The sequence below is a fragment of the Monopterus albus genome, unplaced genomic scaffold (genome assembly GCF_001952655.1).
Source record: "Monopterus albus unplaced genomic scaffold, M_albus_1.0 scaffold46.1, whole genome shotgun sequence".
In the NCBI taxonomy this organism is placed as follows: Eukaryota; Metazoa; Chordata; class Actinopteri; order Synbranchiformes; family Synbranchidae; genus Monopterus; species Monopterus albus.
The window spans coordinates 3,095,711-3,115,818 of NW_018127926.1; the positions used below are offsets into that span (position 1 = coordinate 3,095,711).

At 41.4% G+C, this 20,108-nt stretch overlaps 1 protein-coding gene across 3 annotated transcripts in view; it reads left to right on the forward strand.

The window, feature by feature from the left end:
* The first annotated feature begins 648 nt into the window (after window positions 1–648).
* Window positions 649–20,108, forward strand: part of fli1 (Fli-1 proto-oncogene, ETS transcription factor) — a 28,906-nt gene continuing 9,446 nt past the window's right edge. The window contains exons 1-5 of one of the 3 annotated variants that reach the window (XM_020600365.1): window positions 649–815; window positions 2,627–2,711; window positions 12,211–12,422; window positions 12,733–12,887; window positions 15,513–15,716. In XM_020600365.1, the coding sequence (XP_020456021.1) occupies window positions 2,673–2,711; window positions 12,211–12,422; window positions 12,733–12,887; window positions 15,513–15,716 (610 nt within the window). In that variant the 5' untranslated portion in view covers window positions 649–815; window positions 2,627–2,672. Of the gene's footprint in view, window positions 816–2,626; window positions 2,712–6,824; window positions 6,949–7,002; window positions 7,101–12,210; window positions 12,423–12,732; window positions 12,888–15,512; window positions 15,717–20,108 lie in introns of those variants that run through there. The other 2 variants (XM_020600366.1, XM_020600368.1) reach the window with 2 other exon arrangements.

Consider the following 20,108-nt stretch of genomic DNA (forward strand, 5'->3'; position numbering starts at 1 on the left):
ATGAGGACAGACCGAAACCTCAGTGAATGTCTGCTTGGATAGCTGCTGTTGACTGATTATTAAAATAAATTACACACATTTGTTGCCAGTAACAGTTGATACTGGAGTTTATCCATCCTTACCTTAAATGAAGGGAATGATGGTTTATTTAATCCAGACGATTTTGTATTTTTTTCTGAATCAAGTTTGATTCTTGTGAATGACATTTTATTGTTTGGCTAAATGTGTCAGATCACATGCTTTCTGTAATTATGAGGAAGCATCTCTCAACGCACTTAGTTTCCCAGATATTTTGCGGAAGGAAGTGGAACAGGTGAGAGAACATAAATTCGCAGTTCATGGAAAGAACGATGTTGTTTTTGCAGTGATGTCTGTGGTGCCTTTTAAGTTGTTTCTTCTTCTATCTACATGCACCACTGCTGTTCACATATTTGCAGCGTTGCGCATTCCCACAAAATACTGTAAATACCAAGAACGCACAAAACTGCTCGGGAATTGACACTTTTCTCCACCAAAAGACTTTATAAAGCAGATTTATGACGCTCTTTCTCTCTCTGCTTCCCTCTTATTTCATGGTTCAGTGGTCTCACACGGCAGGCAAGGGGAGGATTTCTCTCGCTGCTCATTGGTCGCGACTTTCCCATCTCAGTAACATTTCCATTCATACACCCGGCGCTCCTTTTCAGCCCCTTTCAAAATAACTCACTGTCATCATCATTGGGAGACAGCTTTGCCTGGACGGAACTAATTACTTTAAAATTGGAGGAGGAGTGAATAAATCGAATAAGCTCAAACGACCGACACAATAACGACAGGTGAGTGAGAAAAGATGGCAAATGTTGATTCGCGTTTAACTCTGCAGCATAGGCGTACATGCAAGACTACAATAAATCATTTCCACTTTTTGTACAACCCTTACTGATGGTCACATTGTAAAAAGCAGTCGATTGCACCTCAGTCGACAGAGAGTAGATGTGTCAAAATGACTCCGGTAGAGAAATTAAACTGTAGCCCCTCATATCAACCTTTGTGTTAATGTCTTGTGAAATCGGACTTGTTATTCAAAGTTTAGCTTTTTTTCTTCAGGGGATGAGTTTTTGCAATCGAAAAATACTGAACTGTGGTTCGCACTTTCAGTTTAGGAAAGCTTACAGGTATGGAACAATTGGAATGCATATTAGCTGGAAATCGACTGGCTCTCGTTTATGATGGATAACTGCGAAGTAAGATGCTTAAAATGTAACACTAGAGGGGTCCCGGCCCACGGGGCTGTCTCTGAGCACGGTTCGCGCCGTTATTCACCAGGTCTCCTCTGCCTAATTGGCTGCAGCTGCGGAATCCTCTGCTCTTTTTAACGCGCAGAACCTGGACGCATTTGGGGAACTTTATGGGGCGAGTCCCGAGTTTGTCTGCAGGAGCTGAGAAGACAATAATAAAATAAATAAAATAAAATGAAATGAAAACACTGGTCCCCTACAAGCATTTAAACTGCGTGCATATATAACCCCCTTTCTTTGCCTATTATATTTATCATGGCTTAATACGGGGGGTAGAAATTGAACAGAAACGTGAAATAGTGTGTTAAAAAAAGAAAAGCTCCTGAGTGGTTGTGAAATGGTATAGATCCTTGTGATGTTAACCCCTTTTTATTTTTATTTTTTGTTGAATTCTCCAGTCAGGTGTTTAGCCTGCTTAAGATCACAAGAGCCCATGATCTGCATCCACCAATAATTATGCCAAAAAAGAGAATCGGAAAATGATTCATGATTGTATATATATAATACTGACAGCTCAAAGCATGCACAGGAGACAGATGTCCCCTAGTCCTTGTTGAAATATTCTAACATTTAACAGTGCGTCCTGAATTGCAATATTGAGGTCCATATACATTCATTTGCTTTGTCACACCACCACCTAATAACTGATTGTGATGTAGGCCTATATGCCACTGCCTTCTTACCTAATTGCAGATGGAGGGAAGGGCTAAAGACACCGTCCTCTAAGTGCCCTTTCACCCTAGACTTTGTAAGCTGCACTTATTAAAGCGAAAAGTGTTTCAATATGTGGTAAGCAGGGGAAAATGTGATGGGGGTTGGGATGGGCCCCTCCAATTATTCTTGCTGCCCAGCTCCTATTGGGCGACTCGGAGTCTAATTCATCCATGTTACCAGTGGGTTAGCGTAATTTCCATTTCTGTGTTGTTAATGCGTGGGTGGCAATATATTAAAAAAACTGTTTGGGAAAAAATCTTTTTTATGAATGAATGGAGGTATGAAGTGTGCATTCAGATATAGAAGAGTCCATAAAGTGGAAGTGGTAGCTAACCATGTGGACCCAGTGGTGCTCTCCGGATGTTGTCTGTAAATAAGATTAGATAAAATCATCCTTTATTGTCATTGTAACACGTACAACGAATTTTTTAGAGCGGCCTCCAGTTGGTACAGCAATAAAAAAAAAACATAACATATGAAATAAGAACCCCCCCCCCCACACACACACACACACACACACACAGGCATAATATATTTTAGCACAAATGATGTGTTGAAGACAAATCAGCAAGTGCAATAATAATAATAATGACAATAATGCATTTCTTACTGAATTCTTTCGTTTCCTTTCTCAGGGTCCACTGGACGCCGAGCACCCCTGGGCCTGTCTGTCAAGTCGACATGTTTCAAACCGTCCCTGACACGTCGTCTTACGTCAAGGTAAGACACCACCGTCTCTTCCATCAGGTAATGTTGGACAGAGAAACTGGGGTCCTTTCATTTCTAAAGGCTTAAGCAAAAAAAAAAAAAATACTATACGATACTAACTCTTAGGATTACAGTGCGTTTTCGAGCGATTTCACGTGACATGCCATACCTCACTATTTTTAATGTCTTATTAAAATATTTTTGCAACATCATAACGTAATTTAAGTATACCTTTGCTGAAGATGGCGGGTATTTTGCACTTGATTGCCACCTTGGTATCCCCCCCCCAAGACGGAAGTGCCTCTGTGTTGAAACTGTAAAGCCACTGTTGAAATGTGGCTCTGTTGCGGCCTTTTTTTTTGTCAACAGTCCAAAAATATTGCTGGCTTATTATTATGCTTGACGTCACGACTCTCTCTGCCTCTCTCTCTGCCTCTCCCTCTCCCTCTCTCTCTCTCTCTCTCTCTGCCACAGACCCGAGAATGTAAATAAAGCGAACAGTGCACATTTGGTTTTAACATAAAAACTTCATGGCGTTGCATATGGCGTAGCGTGAATACTCGCAACTGCTGCATATTTGAGCTACTCCAACCATTAAATGTTTCTTTGTGATTTAATACCATGTAAGACCATATGATGCCCACACAGTGTCAGGTTCAGCTTGCACTTTGCTCGCAGATGTGTCTGTGAAATCGAGTGGCTGTATGGCGTTTGCTCTGATCCATCATAATAATCTGTCCAGGATGACTGCTGGGATTGTGCTTCATTCAAATGAGCCACTGTGCAGAGGACAGCTACGGAAATATTTTCAAAATCAATGTATTTTTGTTCCCGAGGGCGACTTGTTAATGTTTTGAAGACTTCTTACCCCTTTGAATAAGGACTCTTTTCATCCAGCCCATGGGGCTCTGCGTTACAGGGCTCTGGACAATTCCTGATTTGTGGTGGGGGAGTTGAATAATGAGGAATGTTTTAGGAGAAAATATGCTTTTAAATGAAGCTTTTTGCTTCTTAAAAACACAGGAGACCAGCAAAGGCGTGACCTGGGCAGGAGGCAATTTTGGAGTTGCCTTTTTTTTTTTACAGTGTTTGCTGCTCATAGCTTCTTTGATTCGCTGTGGAAATGCAACCTAGATCATTTCTGTTTGTTTTGACTTCAATGTCATTCTTTATTGTGCCCGGAGTCGGGGATAGCGTGTATTTGTGCATGCAAGTGCTGCACGCACTTACTCACTCACATTCACGGAGATATTGGTCACAATGGGGCACGCCTGAGTACAAAATTTAAAAGAAATATTCCTCATTCCACGGCCCAGCATTTGGTTTTGTTTGGTTAAGGCCAGGCGAGACTGGAACTCTCCAATAAAAATAAATCTCAAATTAATTATGGCCTAGAGCTAGGGGCCAGACGGTTCGTGCTTAAATGTGCAGCAGACCTTTGCCCTGAGAATTCCGACTCGAACATTTTAGCCCAAGAGAAGGAATGATCTAAATACAAGGCAGCAGTTTAATTAGCCTTATAGGCTCATAGGAACTGGGACTATGTCTTCGTTGGAATAGCACTCCACTGAAAAGCTTCTCTCAGCATTCAGGGGTGGGAACATAATTTCCCACTTCAGGAATAATCATCTGAGGTCATGTGCATGCGATTAAGCAAACGATGACCAAGTATTGCTCAAAAAAATACAAAACCTTCAACTCAGACTAAAAATATGGTGCGATACAAAGCATAATATAGCCTAAGAAAAAAAGATTTGCCTGATAATTCCACGAGTATATCGACTTGTTTTGTGAATTGTCGTGTTCATTTGTTATGAGAATCTTTTTAAAATCAAATTATCCTTAGCATGAAACGAAACTCAGCACATTGGGCTTCATTAAAAAGCCTTTTTGTTGTTTATCTTCCGCTTTTGACAGATGTGTTTTCAAAGGTCCGCGAGTCCTCAAAGACATAAAGCTCACCTTTTCTCGTGTTAATGAGAAATTCAGAAGATCTTCATATACAGTAAGTTAAAGTACAAAGGCTGGGCTTAACAATTAAAAGGCTGCTGAACATAAACTCAGCATAGTGTCCGCCCACATCTGGCTGGTTGCCCTAGCGTAGAGACAGGGGAGCTACTGGCTCGTGGTGTAAGGAAGAAATGTCTGGCTGTCTAGTTCCAGCGTCAAGCCAGATGTTCTGTGGTTCACTGTGTAAGCCAACGTCATCTGTTTATTGGCCTTCCAAAATGTTTGTTACCACTGTATTCATTATGGTTGTGGTAGGTCCTGGACCCCCAGTCTTCGAGTCTTCCTAATAAGCTTTATGACTTACAGTAGATGGTTGCAGGTTACAAAGAGGGACTAATCCTGTCTGAGGATTTTGTGTCATTTGAAAAGCATCCTCTAAATTTGCAACTGTATTTCATAACATTTTGCTTTGGTTTTTTTAAACATCCTAAACTGACTTTAACTTTTACGATGGAATAAAGGGTAAATTTGAGTAAAGAAGCACATCACAGTATCGTACTTGCAGGATTGAATAGTTGGTGCGTGTATTTATGGCCACGAACCCCTCTCACATCTTAGGTCTTTAATTTGTGACTTTATCACTAGGGTTCCTAAAAGAAAAGGGACACATGCGAATCTCACACACTAGAAAGTATAGAAACCAAACAGTCATGGAAGAGTTAAACAAGGTGTCTCCCTTAATTACACAAGTCTGAACTGGCCTCAGGCACAAGAAGCCTTGACCCTTAGCAGGATCCAGATGTGGTGGTCCCAAGGGTGGGGGCCCTCAGTTCGACCAGACCCCCAAGTGGAGAGCAGACAGGCCGGCCCTGCTGTCAGTAGTTGTGGCAGTGCAGTCTCCGTTTGGTAACTCTAAGGCCGTTCAGCAGAACCTAAACATTGCAAAGAGTATTCATCATCATCTCTTCAAGCTGTATTATATTATTAAACCCTATAAAACTGTCAGTCTAGTAAGGCACATTCATTTCGTCCAAAGTGATTTCTTGATACTGGTGGAATGGCCTGTATTTTTCCAGGGTAAGCTCGAGCTTGTTAAGAAAATCCCTGAAACAATTAAAATATAACAGTCTAGTTAAATTTGGATTATCTCTTAAAAACTTACTTACTTACAATATTCATATGGTTAATTTGTCTTCAGAAAAAAAAATAACACCGCAATGTTGAATGTGGCAATAGATTAAAATGGACGTTTCTTGCAGTGTTATTGGTCTGGTCTGTCTCTGCACCGAAATTATGCTTGAACTGATGAGAGCAATTTCATGGGGTAGACGAAAAGAAAAACTACGTGTGCTGGTGGTGGGGTGGGATTTCTTTTTCCTTTTTTTAAAGACAGGCGAGTAGCGAGAAAGCAGACTCAATATAATGATACTGTTGCTTTTTAAGTGCGCTTTTGTTAATGAAGGCATTTCGTCCATTCACTCCTGTGCAGACGCACACGTGTAGACCCTCAGACTAGTGCGGCTAGGTGTTGAAGCCTTGGATTTTATTAATGGTGTCTCAGGGAAACTGCTTCACGTATGGCTGAAAAAAGAGAAACGACAAGGTTGCAACAAGTTCTGTCATAGATATCCAGGTTTGTCTCCTCTTTCGATTTAGAGCCCTGTCAGTAGTAGGTCTCAGAGACGTCTGTTCACACTGAAAGGCGAACTTTATTGAATGTACCATTTTCAGTATAAAATATAAAACAAACAGATGAAAGGATGACCAGATGCATGTCTGAAGGCATGAACCAAACTTTTTCTAAAACATGAAATCACATATCACTTGTCCTGCGATAACAAATGCCATACCAGAAAACCTCAGTTAAATGTGTGTAAAGATAATTCATACTTCGAACAAACAGAAAACCCTTCTACACCATCTGCATTACTGTGAAACCCAAACACATAACACTATTCTACAGAAAGCTACACCGCTCTGCGCAACGCAGGCAGTCATCCTGTAAATATTTCCGAGCAGAAAAACATAACAGCGGAGCGAACACTCAATTGTTTTCCCTGCTTATCTCTCTGGGACAGTATCCTGCTTTTTTGAAGGCAGGGCTTTCGGTGACACACAGCTTCCTTCTCAACCTTCTCAACAGTGGTGACTTCACTTCCCAAATTTAGAGGAAAGAAAAAATCCGGTAAAAGTGTGTGTTCGCCACATACCGGGGGCTGGAATTAATTCAGGAGCGTGTCATGTTTGGGATATTGTCGGGGTCCGCTGAAAATTGCGCAAAATGGATGGAACTATTAAGGTAAGGGTGGAGAACGGGGTGTATGAGTTTGTGGGAGACGGAGTTGCGCCTCCTTTTTATGCAATGGGTTGAAATGCCCCTCTGTGTTGTGTGAGAGCTGGGAGCTCCAGTCTGACGACGATGAGCGGCTTTTTTCTCTCGGTCTGAAAGCGGTAACCAGGTTTCCTTCTTATTCTTCTTTCTTTAAAAGTATCCATGTTTCTTTTTTAAAAGCTAAATGTTTGTGAGGATACGCTGCGGTGTGGATTCAAGACTAAATCTGAATCACGCTTTGGTTTAAGGGGACCAAGCGCACAATTACGCACGTCTGGGAAGGCACAAAGGATTTGGGTATTATGTCTCAAACATCACACTGTAGACGTATTTTCATATAAGTGCTTGTAATCCACCAGTTTAACGATTTGGTTTGGTCTAGGCAGCGGGGGTTGAGCAATAGCCATGACTGGATGTACTGCTGGATACGATGTGTCGAGCTGCGCAATTGCGGTGTGGCACATCGCCCGGCGAGGTCCGAAGAGCTTGTCCTGGGTCAAAAATCTGTGATAGCTTGGCACTAGTTTAAAACGGCATAATCTTTCTTTTTTGCTGGCTATTCTTGTGAACGCTCTGCCACCGCTGTCAGGCAGAGAATTTGGTCAAAGCTGTCATTTGGTAACTTCACGCAGCAACTGCTCAGTTTGCAACACTTTGAACCGCAAGGCTTCACAATGATACCTTGGCTTGTTCCTTGTATAGTTACACAACAATTTTGAAATGGCATGTTGGTAGTGAAGAACGCTGTTCTACATTAACAGCGGCTACTGGGCCCCGGCAGTCACATTCCAAATGCATTATGGCTGCAGCCACCAGATGTTGAATGGCAAGTCCCTAACAGATTATACTGCTATTCGTTCGGTTTGTGTCCTCCGGTTAACAAGGGTAAACTCGGAAGAATTCAGCATCTGCATTTGCTCGTGTCGTTACTGAGAAGTGATGTGATCTGTTTTCTCTCGGAAATTTAAAGTTGCGGCTTTGTGGCGGCTGGGTGTGGTGTGACTTTTGGAAGAGTCTAAACGTTGGCCAGACAAAAATGTCAGGCTGCATATAGTCACTTAAATCCCTGCATTCGCCGCTCATAGAGTTGTGGTTGTTTTATGATGTCTGGGGGTAGAATCCCGTGCTGTAAGAGTATTTGCCTGTCCTTGCCTGGACATTTGTAAAAAATCAAGAACTTGTGTGAATTAATGTAATCATCATTTAATCCTTGGACTGGCTGCTAGCTGCATTCATGCTCGTTAAAACAAAGGAAAGGCTCTGTAGTCATGCGAGTTTCCCGTTCTGCACAATCTTTTCCTGACAGGTTTCCTCTTCCTCCTTAAACAAAAGACAGGAATGCACCCCCTGGGTGGCTCCTGTTAGAAGGCTGTGTGTGAACGCCAAACAGATACACGTGTAGTCTGGATGTGGAGCTATTGCATATATCCAGTCTGCTTCAGACGCGTCGTGACGCATTTTGAGAGATAGACTTGGCAGATGTCAACAGAACAGAGGTGACTCCCAGCAGGTGTCACACTCACACAATGCTTATAACGGTACTTGCAGCTTTACAGCTGAACTATGATTTATTTGATGATTTTTCCCTTTTGTCTGCAACATTGAAAAACGAAACTCCAGATCTTATTTGTGTTTTCTAAAAGGTACTGTTAAGCATTTGAGATCTTTTTGGAGATTATGATTTTAGATATTGAGTCCAGGAAAAGTTCATCTGTTACTGCTTAAAGGTGCCACAAATTATCTATGGGCATTGTGAGATAGACACTGTGTGTAGACGTAGTGTAACTGCCTGTAACTCTCACACAGCAAACACTGGTCTGTCATCCTTTCAGCTTCTTTTCATGAGTGCTCCTATTTAAAAAAAAAAACATTGCAATCAGATAGGAACACACCACTTGCCAATCATGGCTTCAATTGCACAGGCTGATATGTCACTGTAAATATAACGTGCAACAGTCATAGTAGTTAACTAAGCCCTTATCAGGCTGTAATGAGACATTCCCTCACTCTACTACGCTTTATCATCCACAGACTAGCTGCTGTGCTCTGCTCAGATAGTGAGCCCTGCTGCCAGTGTTCAGACTATGATGGATCCACTGATGAAATCACTGGAAAATCTAATTCTGGCAGGGTGGTTAAATGCTCTGGAGAGGTTCCGCTTTATTTTTTTTAACCCGCTCATTAACATGAAAAGTAGGACTTACATTTTGTTTTTCATTTGCCATGTGGCAGTCTTTTCCAACAGTGTGAAGGAAAATTAAATGTAATATCTAAGAGTTCTCTCAATTTCATTTCATAAGGAGTTTGACTTTTCAGCTCACTTTAACACATTGTAGAACTATAATTCAGGTGCTTTTTAGCTCAGGCTGTTCACATAAGAGGATACAAACTCCTCTTTAGCTGTCACGCTTTGTAAATCTTTGTATCCATACCCTACTTTTACTGGTGCAAACACAGCCAGTAATGAGGCTGTGGCATTACAACAGGGGGCACCATAGTGCAAATATGAATTTGAACACCTTACCACTGCAACTGTCACCAAAACGTGAGATTGAACTGTCACTCTATTATATTATATCAGTTTTTTGTATAATAGCTGCAATTATTTCAAACATTAATTGCAGTAATTAGAAAAGCACAAATTGAGTGGCTGTCATTTAGTATGTCGAGGAAGCATCCCTGTCATTCATTATCTCTGTAGTTTTTCTGTATACACATATGTATTGTAATCAGTCTCCAGTTGTCCCAGTGAAAAATTATGATACAAAATATGGTATTTATCATTTAACTGGGCATGAGTGTTGACTTTCTCTTTGCATGAATGGAATGGTACAGAAATTATGTGACATCAGGAGGATTACACTTTCATGCAAATGCAGATGCTGCATGTTGGAAATACTGATCAATGAATATCAAGTAGCATTTTCCCCCTGAAGCAGATATGTGGCATTTTGGAATGAAAGTCCTCAGGGATTAGACATGTCTCACTCTAAGCTCTGCCATCATCCTGAATTTCCCCTCTAGGATTAATAAAGTACTCTATCTATCAGATCCAGATGTGCATCACACACGAGCCTAATCCTTAGCAGAGGCATATGACTGTAAAGATAGCACTTGATATTCCGGCTTATTATTTCTGTATATGTTTGCTTGACTGTTTTTAACAATGGTGGCTGGAGCATTAACAAAGGCTGGCTCATCAAGTTATTGTTAAGCAGGATTCACATTCTCTGCCAGCTAAACGTTTATGACTGGCACAGGTCTGAGACATTAAGTGGCGATATCTGCAGGTTAAAATGTAGCCCATTGAGTATAATGTCCTTGTTTAACTTCTAAGACAGTGCATGCAGAGCATGTTGAAATCACATAATATCTTGTCCAGCACTGAGTTTCTGCATTTGTTTTCTTTAATAAACTTACATTGCTCCAGTTGAGCCACAGCAAAGGGGTCAATGTAGCCATGACCCCCTGCGCTTCTGTTGAGTCTTGTGGAGGGAAGCCCAAGGCTCAGACAAGACAGACACACTAGGGCCTTACAGGGGATTTTTGTCCCAGTGAAGTAAAACGGATACTGATAATCAGTGTAGAAAAAAGATTACATAGCCTTGAATCTGAGAAATTTCTTGAGGACATTTCTTTAATGTTCAATAAAAGTGAGAATCCTAATTCTAAAATCTTTTTTGGTTGTTGTTTTTCTATTGTGGAACCTATAATATGAATGAAAAGGAAAAGACATAAACACTGTTAGTATGTTGGTACCAGTACATTTGTTTCACCCAGTCATAAAACTCTTATTCCACTGTGGACATGATTGAAGTCATCCTAAAATCAACAGGAAGCTACCGTTGCTATGTGGGCTGTATACACAAACTACTTAGGATGCAAGACTGTGATATGACTTATAACTGCACATAATTGCTGTAAACACAAATACACAAGAGATTGAAAATTTGACATCAGAAGTTTCTGGACTGTCAAAAGAGTGTCATGTTTGTGAGTGTATTCTTATCATTTTTATTACATGACTGTATTTTCCTACTGGACATTTTTTTAAGCATACTGTACGCTTAATGTCACTCTCATGTCTGTTCTTTGAATATGAAGCTACAGCCAGCAGATGGAACAAAAAAATCAGGAGGAAAACAGTTAGCCTGGCTATGTAGCATGGTGAAATAAACCACCTAATGGACACCATTAAAGCTCTTTATTTAACATGGTATATCTTGTTTGCTTAATTGTACAAAAATTGTAAAGTTATCTGTAGTTTTACACTTCAGTTGCCATTTTAGGAGTTTTAAAGGCGCTCTGTACTTTTAGACAGAGCCAAGTTAGACACTGCCTCCACGGTTTATGCTAAGCTAAGCAAAGTGTCTCCCTGTTGTATGTGCATATTCAACAGCCAGATATAGAAATGATATTCATGTTATTACCTAACTTTCAGCAAGGAAGTGTATTTTTTGCAGAGGTGGAAGGTGAAATATTGTCACCAATAGAAACAAAACCTCAGTTTGATAAGTCAGTTATTTCAGCTGTATCATACCATCATTCCAGATACACCAACTCACAGCTGGAGTCTTTCATTCATGGCTGAAGACGAATCCAACAATACGAGGGTGGAGCATTCACCTTTGTCTGCAGTCTTTAAAATAGGATTTGTAACCATAGTGAGCACATTTCCCCAAATGGGAAAAAATCTTTCAATAATGTTCAAAGACTTTCAGCAGTTATATATAACTCCTAATTCAAAAATGCAGGTGCTATTTTTATATATCTATACTAATATTTTTTATGTATCTCTGTTGTGGGTGGTATTTAGGTCAATTTTTAGTGGTGTAGTAATTTCAGGGGTGCTCTGGAAGACGTTTTGGGGCTGTTTTGCTGAGGTGACAGTGGCCACCTATGGGTGATGCTCAGCAGTGTGCTCTGTCATAGAATGTAAATTGTAGAGCATGTTAAATTCTCATAGTTTTTCTGTCTATAACACCTCACCTGCTTAACTGTGACAGGAATAGGAGTAAGAAAAACAGAAAATGAAACTCCAGGGTAGTATTTTTATAATGACACCTGGGTTTTGGAATTAAAAACAGTTTTATAAAATTACCATTTTAAATTACAGGTAGAACTGAACATACTGTAGTCATGAAGTCAGCCTTTATTACAGGGTTGAATACTCTCATTTGTAAAGTGATTCTAAAAAGATTAAAATGTCTTTGGTCCTTCAAACTACAGGAGGCACTATCAGTGGTGAGTGAAGACCAATCCTTATTTGAGCCTCCATACGCTGCTGCTGCCCCTCTCCCCAAGACAGATATGACTGCATCTGGCACACAGGACTACGGCCAAACTCACAAAATTAACCCCCTACCCCCACAGCAGGAGTGGATCAACCAGCAAGTGCGGGTCAACGTCAAGAGAGAATATGAGCACATGAACGGATCCAGGTATGGCATGGCAACCACTTCCTGTTTCTTACATTGTTCTGTAAGATAGGACTTTTTATCTATTTTTATAAGATATATTACACATTTGGTGCTCATTATATAAAGGGCGCTATTTGTCATTCAACAGGCCATTTCTTCACTACAGTTACCCTTCACTTATGCTTCTAATCTTCAGTTTACTTAGCCCTGGCCAGTGTAGGGCTTAAATACCCCATGCCAAAGTCAGTGGCTGGAAAAGAAAACCCAACAACACCCAATTTATCCACTGATAATATTTTTACAATTTAATTGTGTATGTGTGTTTATGCAGCAGGGAGTCTCCAGTGGATTGCAGTGTTGGTAAATGTAATAAACTGGTGGGGGGCAATGACACATCACAGATCAACTATGGAAACTACATGGATGAGAAGAATGCCCCTCCCCCCAACATGACCACCAATGAAAGAAGAGTCATTGTACCTGCAGGTAATAGCTTTTGGACCAGCTGTATAAAACTGTAGAAAACAAAAGCAAGTCACATCTGACATGAGATGAATGATAGTTATGTCTGCATTCATAAACCTGGTCCAGAGAAATAAAGGAGTATTTCAACAGTGAAAGGTCGGATGAAAGGTTTTGTATAAATGATGAGCCTATTCCAACAGTGTTAGAGAAACCAGTCAGAGGTTTAGGTAGGTGGTATGATGCAGCTCTTAGTGATAAAGAGCAGATTGAGGGCTTGAGACAGCAGGCAGCTGATGGGATTAAGAGCATAGAGGCATCAGGCCTCCCAGGCAAACTCAAGCTGTGGTGCCTGCAGTTTGATCTTTTGCCATGAATGTTATGGCCACTGGTTTTCGTTTAAGCAGATCACAACTTTCCTGAAGCAAACCAGCAGCAGCTGAGAGAAGGACGATGGTTATTGAGGAGATTAAGAGGCAGGAAGAGGCAGGTAGAAGTGCAAATGCATTCTATCAGGCTCAGGAGGGGCTGTGAATGAGATGGGAAGATATAGAAAGGAAGAAACTTAGTTAGAGGGAAATGTGGGACTTGGAGGCAAGAAGGATTAAATTCATTCCTATGATGTGCTTTTGTCTCCCCAAAATCTGAATAGATGGATAGGTGAGGACCCAACATGTCCCTTGTGTTCAGGTGTAGCATCACTTCAGCACACTCTCTCAAGGTGTAAAACAAGCCTGGATCAAGGATGTTACACCTGGGGACATAATCAAGTGTTGAAATGTTTAGTAGCAGCTATTGAAAGTAGACACTTAGAGGTAAACTCAGTGGAAGAGAGGAGGACACAACAGGGAATTTTGTTTGTTTGAGAGGGTGAAAAAGGCAGGAAACAAGTAATTTTGAACAGGAAGAATGCAGGCCAGCTAAAGGCAGGGGGAGACTGGCAAGTGAAAGTAGATGTAGGACTTAGATAATAGTTCCTGAGGAGATAGTCTGCACTGACCTCAGAACAGACTTTGTGTTGTGGTCAGAAGCACAGTGGACTGTGTATTTTGTCGAGTTTATGGTTCTCTGGGAGGATGCTGTAGATACAGTTTATGAGAAGAATCTGAAGTACACAGAATTAGCCATGGAAGCAGAGGAGCATGGCTGGAAAGTTATAGTCTGCTCCATGGAGGTTGGTTGTAGAAGATTTGTTGCCAAGTCAGCTGCCTCTCTGCTCGATGAGTTAAGTATAAAAGGCTGGAGCCTAAGACAGGTAATTAGGAATCTAGCTGATAGTACAGCAAGATCCAGTGAGTGGCTCTAAAGCAGAAGAAAGGTGTGTCTAATGGGTAAAAAATAGATAAATGATTTATAAATGGCAACATATGTGAGGATTATGCCTGTTAAGACTAAATAAACTAGCAAAGAACCACAGGCTTAGTAAAAGTGTTTGATACATGCAGCAGTCTTGATGCCTACTTCCTTTTGTTAGCATGAGCAAGCTAAGATGAAGGCATAGTAGAAGTTTGACTGGTTTCTTGGAATGAATATTAACACAGGGTGGTTTCTGATGCATTATAAAAGGAAGCAGAAGTCTAGCTAGCTATCTGGTGAGCTATTTGAAATGTCTTATGAGTTATTTTAAATGTTTGGTAGCTAGAACAGCAGCTAAAATGTTTCCTAGTGTTAGTTACTGCTTGATAACAGTTAGCCTGAATTAGCCTGAGAAGATGAAGGGTTGTGTTGGGTGTGCAAGTGCAAACAAAGAGGGGTTGATTCTGGGGCACTGGAACACACTGTTGAGCCTTCTCTGTGTCATGGGCCCAATTCAGTGAAACACCAGTTAGTGAGAGGGTGCCCACCTCATGACCCTGTAGACTTCCCTTCACTCCTACACCCACACAGAACTTGTGTCGGTATTGGTGATAATATAGCTACAGACTCACCGGAATTCTTAAAAGTCTTCTTTTGTTAGACAGTCTTGGTAGAACAGTGTCAGTGGTTGGACAACTGAGAGGAACCGACTCTCACAGGTGACTGCCATTACAAGCCAGTTGGGCCAGTCACTACTTAACCTGAGCAAGTCCATAGATTAAAGCATCATTCCAGTATTTTATGTCACCCGTACATGGCTGAATGCATGCAGGTAGAGATGTCTGTTTATCTGGCAGATCTATATGCTGTAATTCATTTAATTAAAATCAAATGGATGCTTGGTAAATATTCCATTTTAAAGGCTATTCAAGGCTACTCGTCTATTGGGTCAAGTAGTACTTGCAGATACTAGCTTTTTGTTTTAACTTACTTTGTTGCCAGATGGGACAACGCAACACATACTTGAAAAATCACAGGAAGGGGTTTCAGAATGAATACTACTCTGTGAAAGATGATTTACCTGAAACCTAATATGAGCCCTGTCACTCGGGAAAACCCAGCTCATGTGGTTACAATAGTACAAAAAATATTTACAACCATCTGAACAAGGTCTGTTATTGATTTTTGGCTCTTACCGAAATCCTGCTTCCAATTTGACCACTTACACCCCTAACATATACCTCAGTGAGATCGTCAGTGAGACTCTCCCAGCACTGTCCTCCCTGCTGTCTCTCCACAACAGATTACTTTGCAGTCAATAAACGTCCTATCTCTTCTCTTGTCTTCCTGCAGACCCATCATTGTGGTCCCAAGACCATGTGCGCCAGTGGCTAGAATGGGCTATTAAGGAGTATGGCCTGTTAGAGATTGACACAGCCATGTTTCAGAACACAGACGGCAAAGAGCTGTGCAAGATGAGCAAGGACGACTTCCTCAGGCTCACCACCATGTACAACGCCGAAGTGCTTCTCTCTCATCTCAATTACCTCAGGGAAAGTAAGTGAATTTTGTGCAGATTAAGTGTAACAATAATCAAAGAGTGAACTCAAGGGGAACAATGGATGCTGATCAGTTGATTGGTCATTAGAACAAATGCTGGACGAAACCTACTGGACAAATGATTGATAGAGAAATGAACAAATATTAAGAAAACTGAATCCTCAAGATATTCAAACCCTTTTTCATAAACTTTCCTCTACTTTTGGATGTAAAGCCAAAGTAAGAAAATGCCTAAGCTGGGCAAACAATATAACACCTCTATTTGTCAGCACACTAGATTCATGTTAGCATCAGTAAAGAAATTACTTTTACTGGAAGCTCATTTCCCTGTAATGTCTACCCTATAATAAATAGAGCTGTGGAAACCAAGATGGTCTCTTCTCCTCTTGAGATAACCATCAACTACATTCCCCACTACACTTTACAGTGCCTTATCCCACATGGTCCACAGAAAGATGAAGCCCAGGTGCATTGCCTCAGGAATCATGCTAGGCCTGTGTGTTCAGCACAGCAAAGAAAGCTGATCCGCAGTTTTCATTTGAGCCTCTTACCTTTGAAGAGTTCTTCAGTGCAATCCTACTTCAAATGTTTTGGCAGGGAAATGAAGCCAATTTTCTCACTATGCAAATTACATTTTAAAATTCAATGTGACATCTGGAGTTATTGGATTGAATACACAGTGATGTCTAGTTCAGCCGTCAGGCTTGAGCCTCTTACTAGGAATATAAGTAGAAGATGAGTAATGTGATTGTTGAACATACAGCGAACAGTTTGTCCCATCTTTGAATTCTTTACATTCTATACTATAAAATAGTGAGAGCTGCATCTGTTGTGGCTGCAGAATATCACGACACAGTGCTGGGTGGAGTGACTGAACTAAATTTAACATTACTCCCAAAAAAGTGAGATGGGCCTCGGCATGATGTAATGGGAACTGTATTTTGTGGGTGTCAACAGTTTTCTCTATGCACAGTATCTGGGCAAAGAGAGATGCTTGTCAGGAGTATAACAGCCTCATTGTGTAGTGCTGCAACGGGTGGATCTGTCTGACCGCCACTGGGCACACTTCGCAGAGCAGTTTTCATTATGGCTGCAAGAGCTAGCCACAGCTTAGGCATGCTGCACCACGACTGTGCCGATTGCTGCCCTTTTCTTTTTTTTTTTTAGACTTTGTGTGTTTTGGAAACAGTTGAGATGTTTCAAGAATCTTCTCCACTTGCCAGGTGAAATTTCTTTGGACCCATTGTGTATTACTGCCACTGGGAGCCTAAAGGCAAGAGGAACCATGATGGTAAATGAATGTCTAAGGAAGACTGAAAAAAAAGAGGAGGGGGAGGAGAAGCAAGAGAAGGAGGGTTGAAGCTTTATGCTGACTCTTCAGTGCTGATGATTTAGAAACTAAAGTCATTCTCTCTTCTCTCCCCGCAGCACAAACAAACACAATCATACACGAGTAGTAACCCCATCCAGAAAATAGACCTCTGGCTTCACTCAGGAGAGCTGGAGTTGGGCTGAGCTTCCAGAATAAAGAAAAACAGAGAGGAAGGGTGAAGGCTGAGCCAAGCCCTGGAAGTATTAGTGATTACAGGTCATATGTTGTCTTCCCCCAGCCCCATTCGCCACTCTTTCTTATAGCACCACTATCCTCCCCCATAAGATTTATATCCAAGGGGGTACTGCAGTCATTTCATACACATCTGTGTGCATCATGCGCGCTTTTGATTCTGTTTATTGAAGCTTTGATTTACATTCCTTCAAGTCATTAAGCCCTGCATGTACACTCAGCTCAGGGCAGGGACCTGCTTCCCCACTCTGCAGCCATACCATAACAAAACATTCCAGCCACGTCATGTGCAGAAATATTGTTCACACGCACTTGTACAATCTTGGGCACAATCTGAGCATCTGTCTGGCTACACCAGCTGCTTACAGTAACAAGGGTAGTTGCCCGTGCATTATTTTGGCCTCACTGTTGGTCACTTATGCAGATTTTTGTAAGTGATGGCCACCCGCACCCCAATGTGCTTTCAATTTGGGGTGCAATTTGAGAATTTGTTCAAATTAGTCTGTCAGGGAGGGACCATGGACTGTTTGCTTTATCGTGCCCATGTAGGTCAGTTTGATACCACATGTGCTGGAAACGGAGCAGAGCAAAAAACCTCAGACAACGAGAGACTGTATCCTCCGACACACAGGGAGGGGAGAGAGAGGGGGAGAAGGCAGAAATGAAAAGTAATAAAATAGAGATTTTTGAGCAATCTAGTGTTGATCTAAAGAAACATAATAGTAGAAATTGGATGAAGAAACATCTTTGGCAGATAGATGTTACAGTAGTCATCTGAGGACAAGAGAAACCGTTACAGAAAGCAAGAGTGAGCTATACGTGTATTAAAAGAAAAATTGGAGGAGGGGTGAACTTTTTTTTTTAGAAATGTGTGAAAACTGTCTGAGATGGTTGTGACTGACTGCCACTGGAAAGTAGCAAATGTTCTGTTTCCCAGCTGTCGCTGTAACTTGCGCGTTGGGATGGATTTACAGAGAGGGAGTCAAGACAGAGAGAGGGGGAGAGAGAAAGAGAGAGTGATAAGTCTGGGCTTCTGCACTTCTGCAGCTCACTCTAGAGTGGGGGGACATTCTCGCGCCCTCAATAGTTTATACAGACCATAAACATCTGGGCTCAAAGGCTGAGTAGGGAAAAAGGAGGTCTGGAGAGCTCTTGCTTTCTCTTTCTCTCTTTCTCCTTTCACAACATTTTTATTGGGCTCCCCTTGCATTAGCTCTCCACTGGCAGATTATCACTGGTGCATAGGGGCTCAACAACCTGGCTGCGTGCCCTTTACTGTTAGCTGTCTGCTGTTAGTCACCAGTCTGTGGCTGCTCCCTGAGATTCAGACACTTAGCGCTGCAAGAATTTATATACATATCTCATTAGCATAAGTGGAGGTAGATAATAAGCAGTTGCTATTCATGTAAACACTGGAATGAGCTTGGCTGTAATTGAAGCTGCTTAGAGGTACATAATAATTGTCCTTGAAAGCTAAATGCTAGTTAAGCTTGTTGATAATGATAGTTCGGCAATTCCTTGGATTTCAGCCAGTGACATTTTTAACTTTAATGAAAAAAAAAAAAAAACAAACCACTGAAATGTATTCTGTCTACAATACCTGTAGAATTTTGAGCTCACTCATTATTATATGGACACAAGGAGGAATGTAAGGTAATTTTTGCAAAATTTGACAAAATGAGTAATAAATTAGAATCATGGACTATATCTTTAAAGAAGCTGAGTAAAAAATAGTCTAAGCAACAAATAACTTCTACCAGTATTTCACACTTAAGACATTAGTAAATTAATAATGCAATTAGTTTTTCAATGTGTAGTATGAATGAGCAGTTGTGTTGTATTTTGCACAACACAGTTGTTAAACAATGTGCTTTTGGAAATTTCTGCAAGACTGGTGTAAAGATGGGCTACTCAGTACAGCGTTAACTTATAAAGCTGAAAAGATGGCTGTTGACTGGAACCCATTTGTCTTCCTTGATGACTGGGGCCCTCAGTTTGTTGACAAAGCTCAGACCACACATTTGAGGCAATGGCATGGTATAGCTCTACAGAATAAACAGCAGTGGCCCAATGGTGGCCCATCACAATGCCAAACAAGCCCTCAAAGATCTGTCAATACTACTGGACGTGCCAAAGTGGAGGACAGGGCCTTTTGAAAGACCCATGAGTCATAGAAGGAAGAGAAAAGACATTTTCAAGGGGGACGTTATGTAACCTAGGCAGATTTGACTGCAGATTGAAAAAGAAAGTGAGGGTCTTAAAGGTTGATTGTTGGCCAGTCCTCCCACTGTGCTGTCAGATTACCGGGAACATGTTTGTTTTCTGAGAGAGGAAGAGGCCATCCAAATAAATAGGCAGCATAGCCAAGGCTCCCTCCACCAAACTGTCAGCTGTGATGTCTCTGCTTCTCTCACCACTAATCTCTCATTCACTCTCACTCTCTCATACAGCAGTCATGAATTTCTCTGTGGGATGGTTTGAGGTTTTCTCAGTAATGCTGCCTGTTTGCCTGTCTGGGTCAGCCCACATATGTGGCACACAGTAGGAAAGGGGTTAACAGCCCCTTCCTCCCTTCTCTCTCGTTCTTTCTCTCATTTTTGGCAGTCTGTTCGTTTTTGTCTTATATTTTCTTCCGCATTCCAAAGATGGTGCTTTGGTGGCCCTGTGCTCTTGCACTCGGCGTGTGGAATTATTTTTGTATGGTAGGAGCAGCGTTTGATTGCTGTGTAGGGACTGCATCTCATACAATGGATCCCCTGTTCTGAGGCCCTCAGGTTTCTAAACTAGACCCAGAGCCTTCAGTGGGTGGGGTGTTGGGAGGTTCA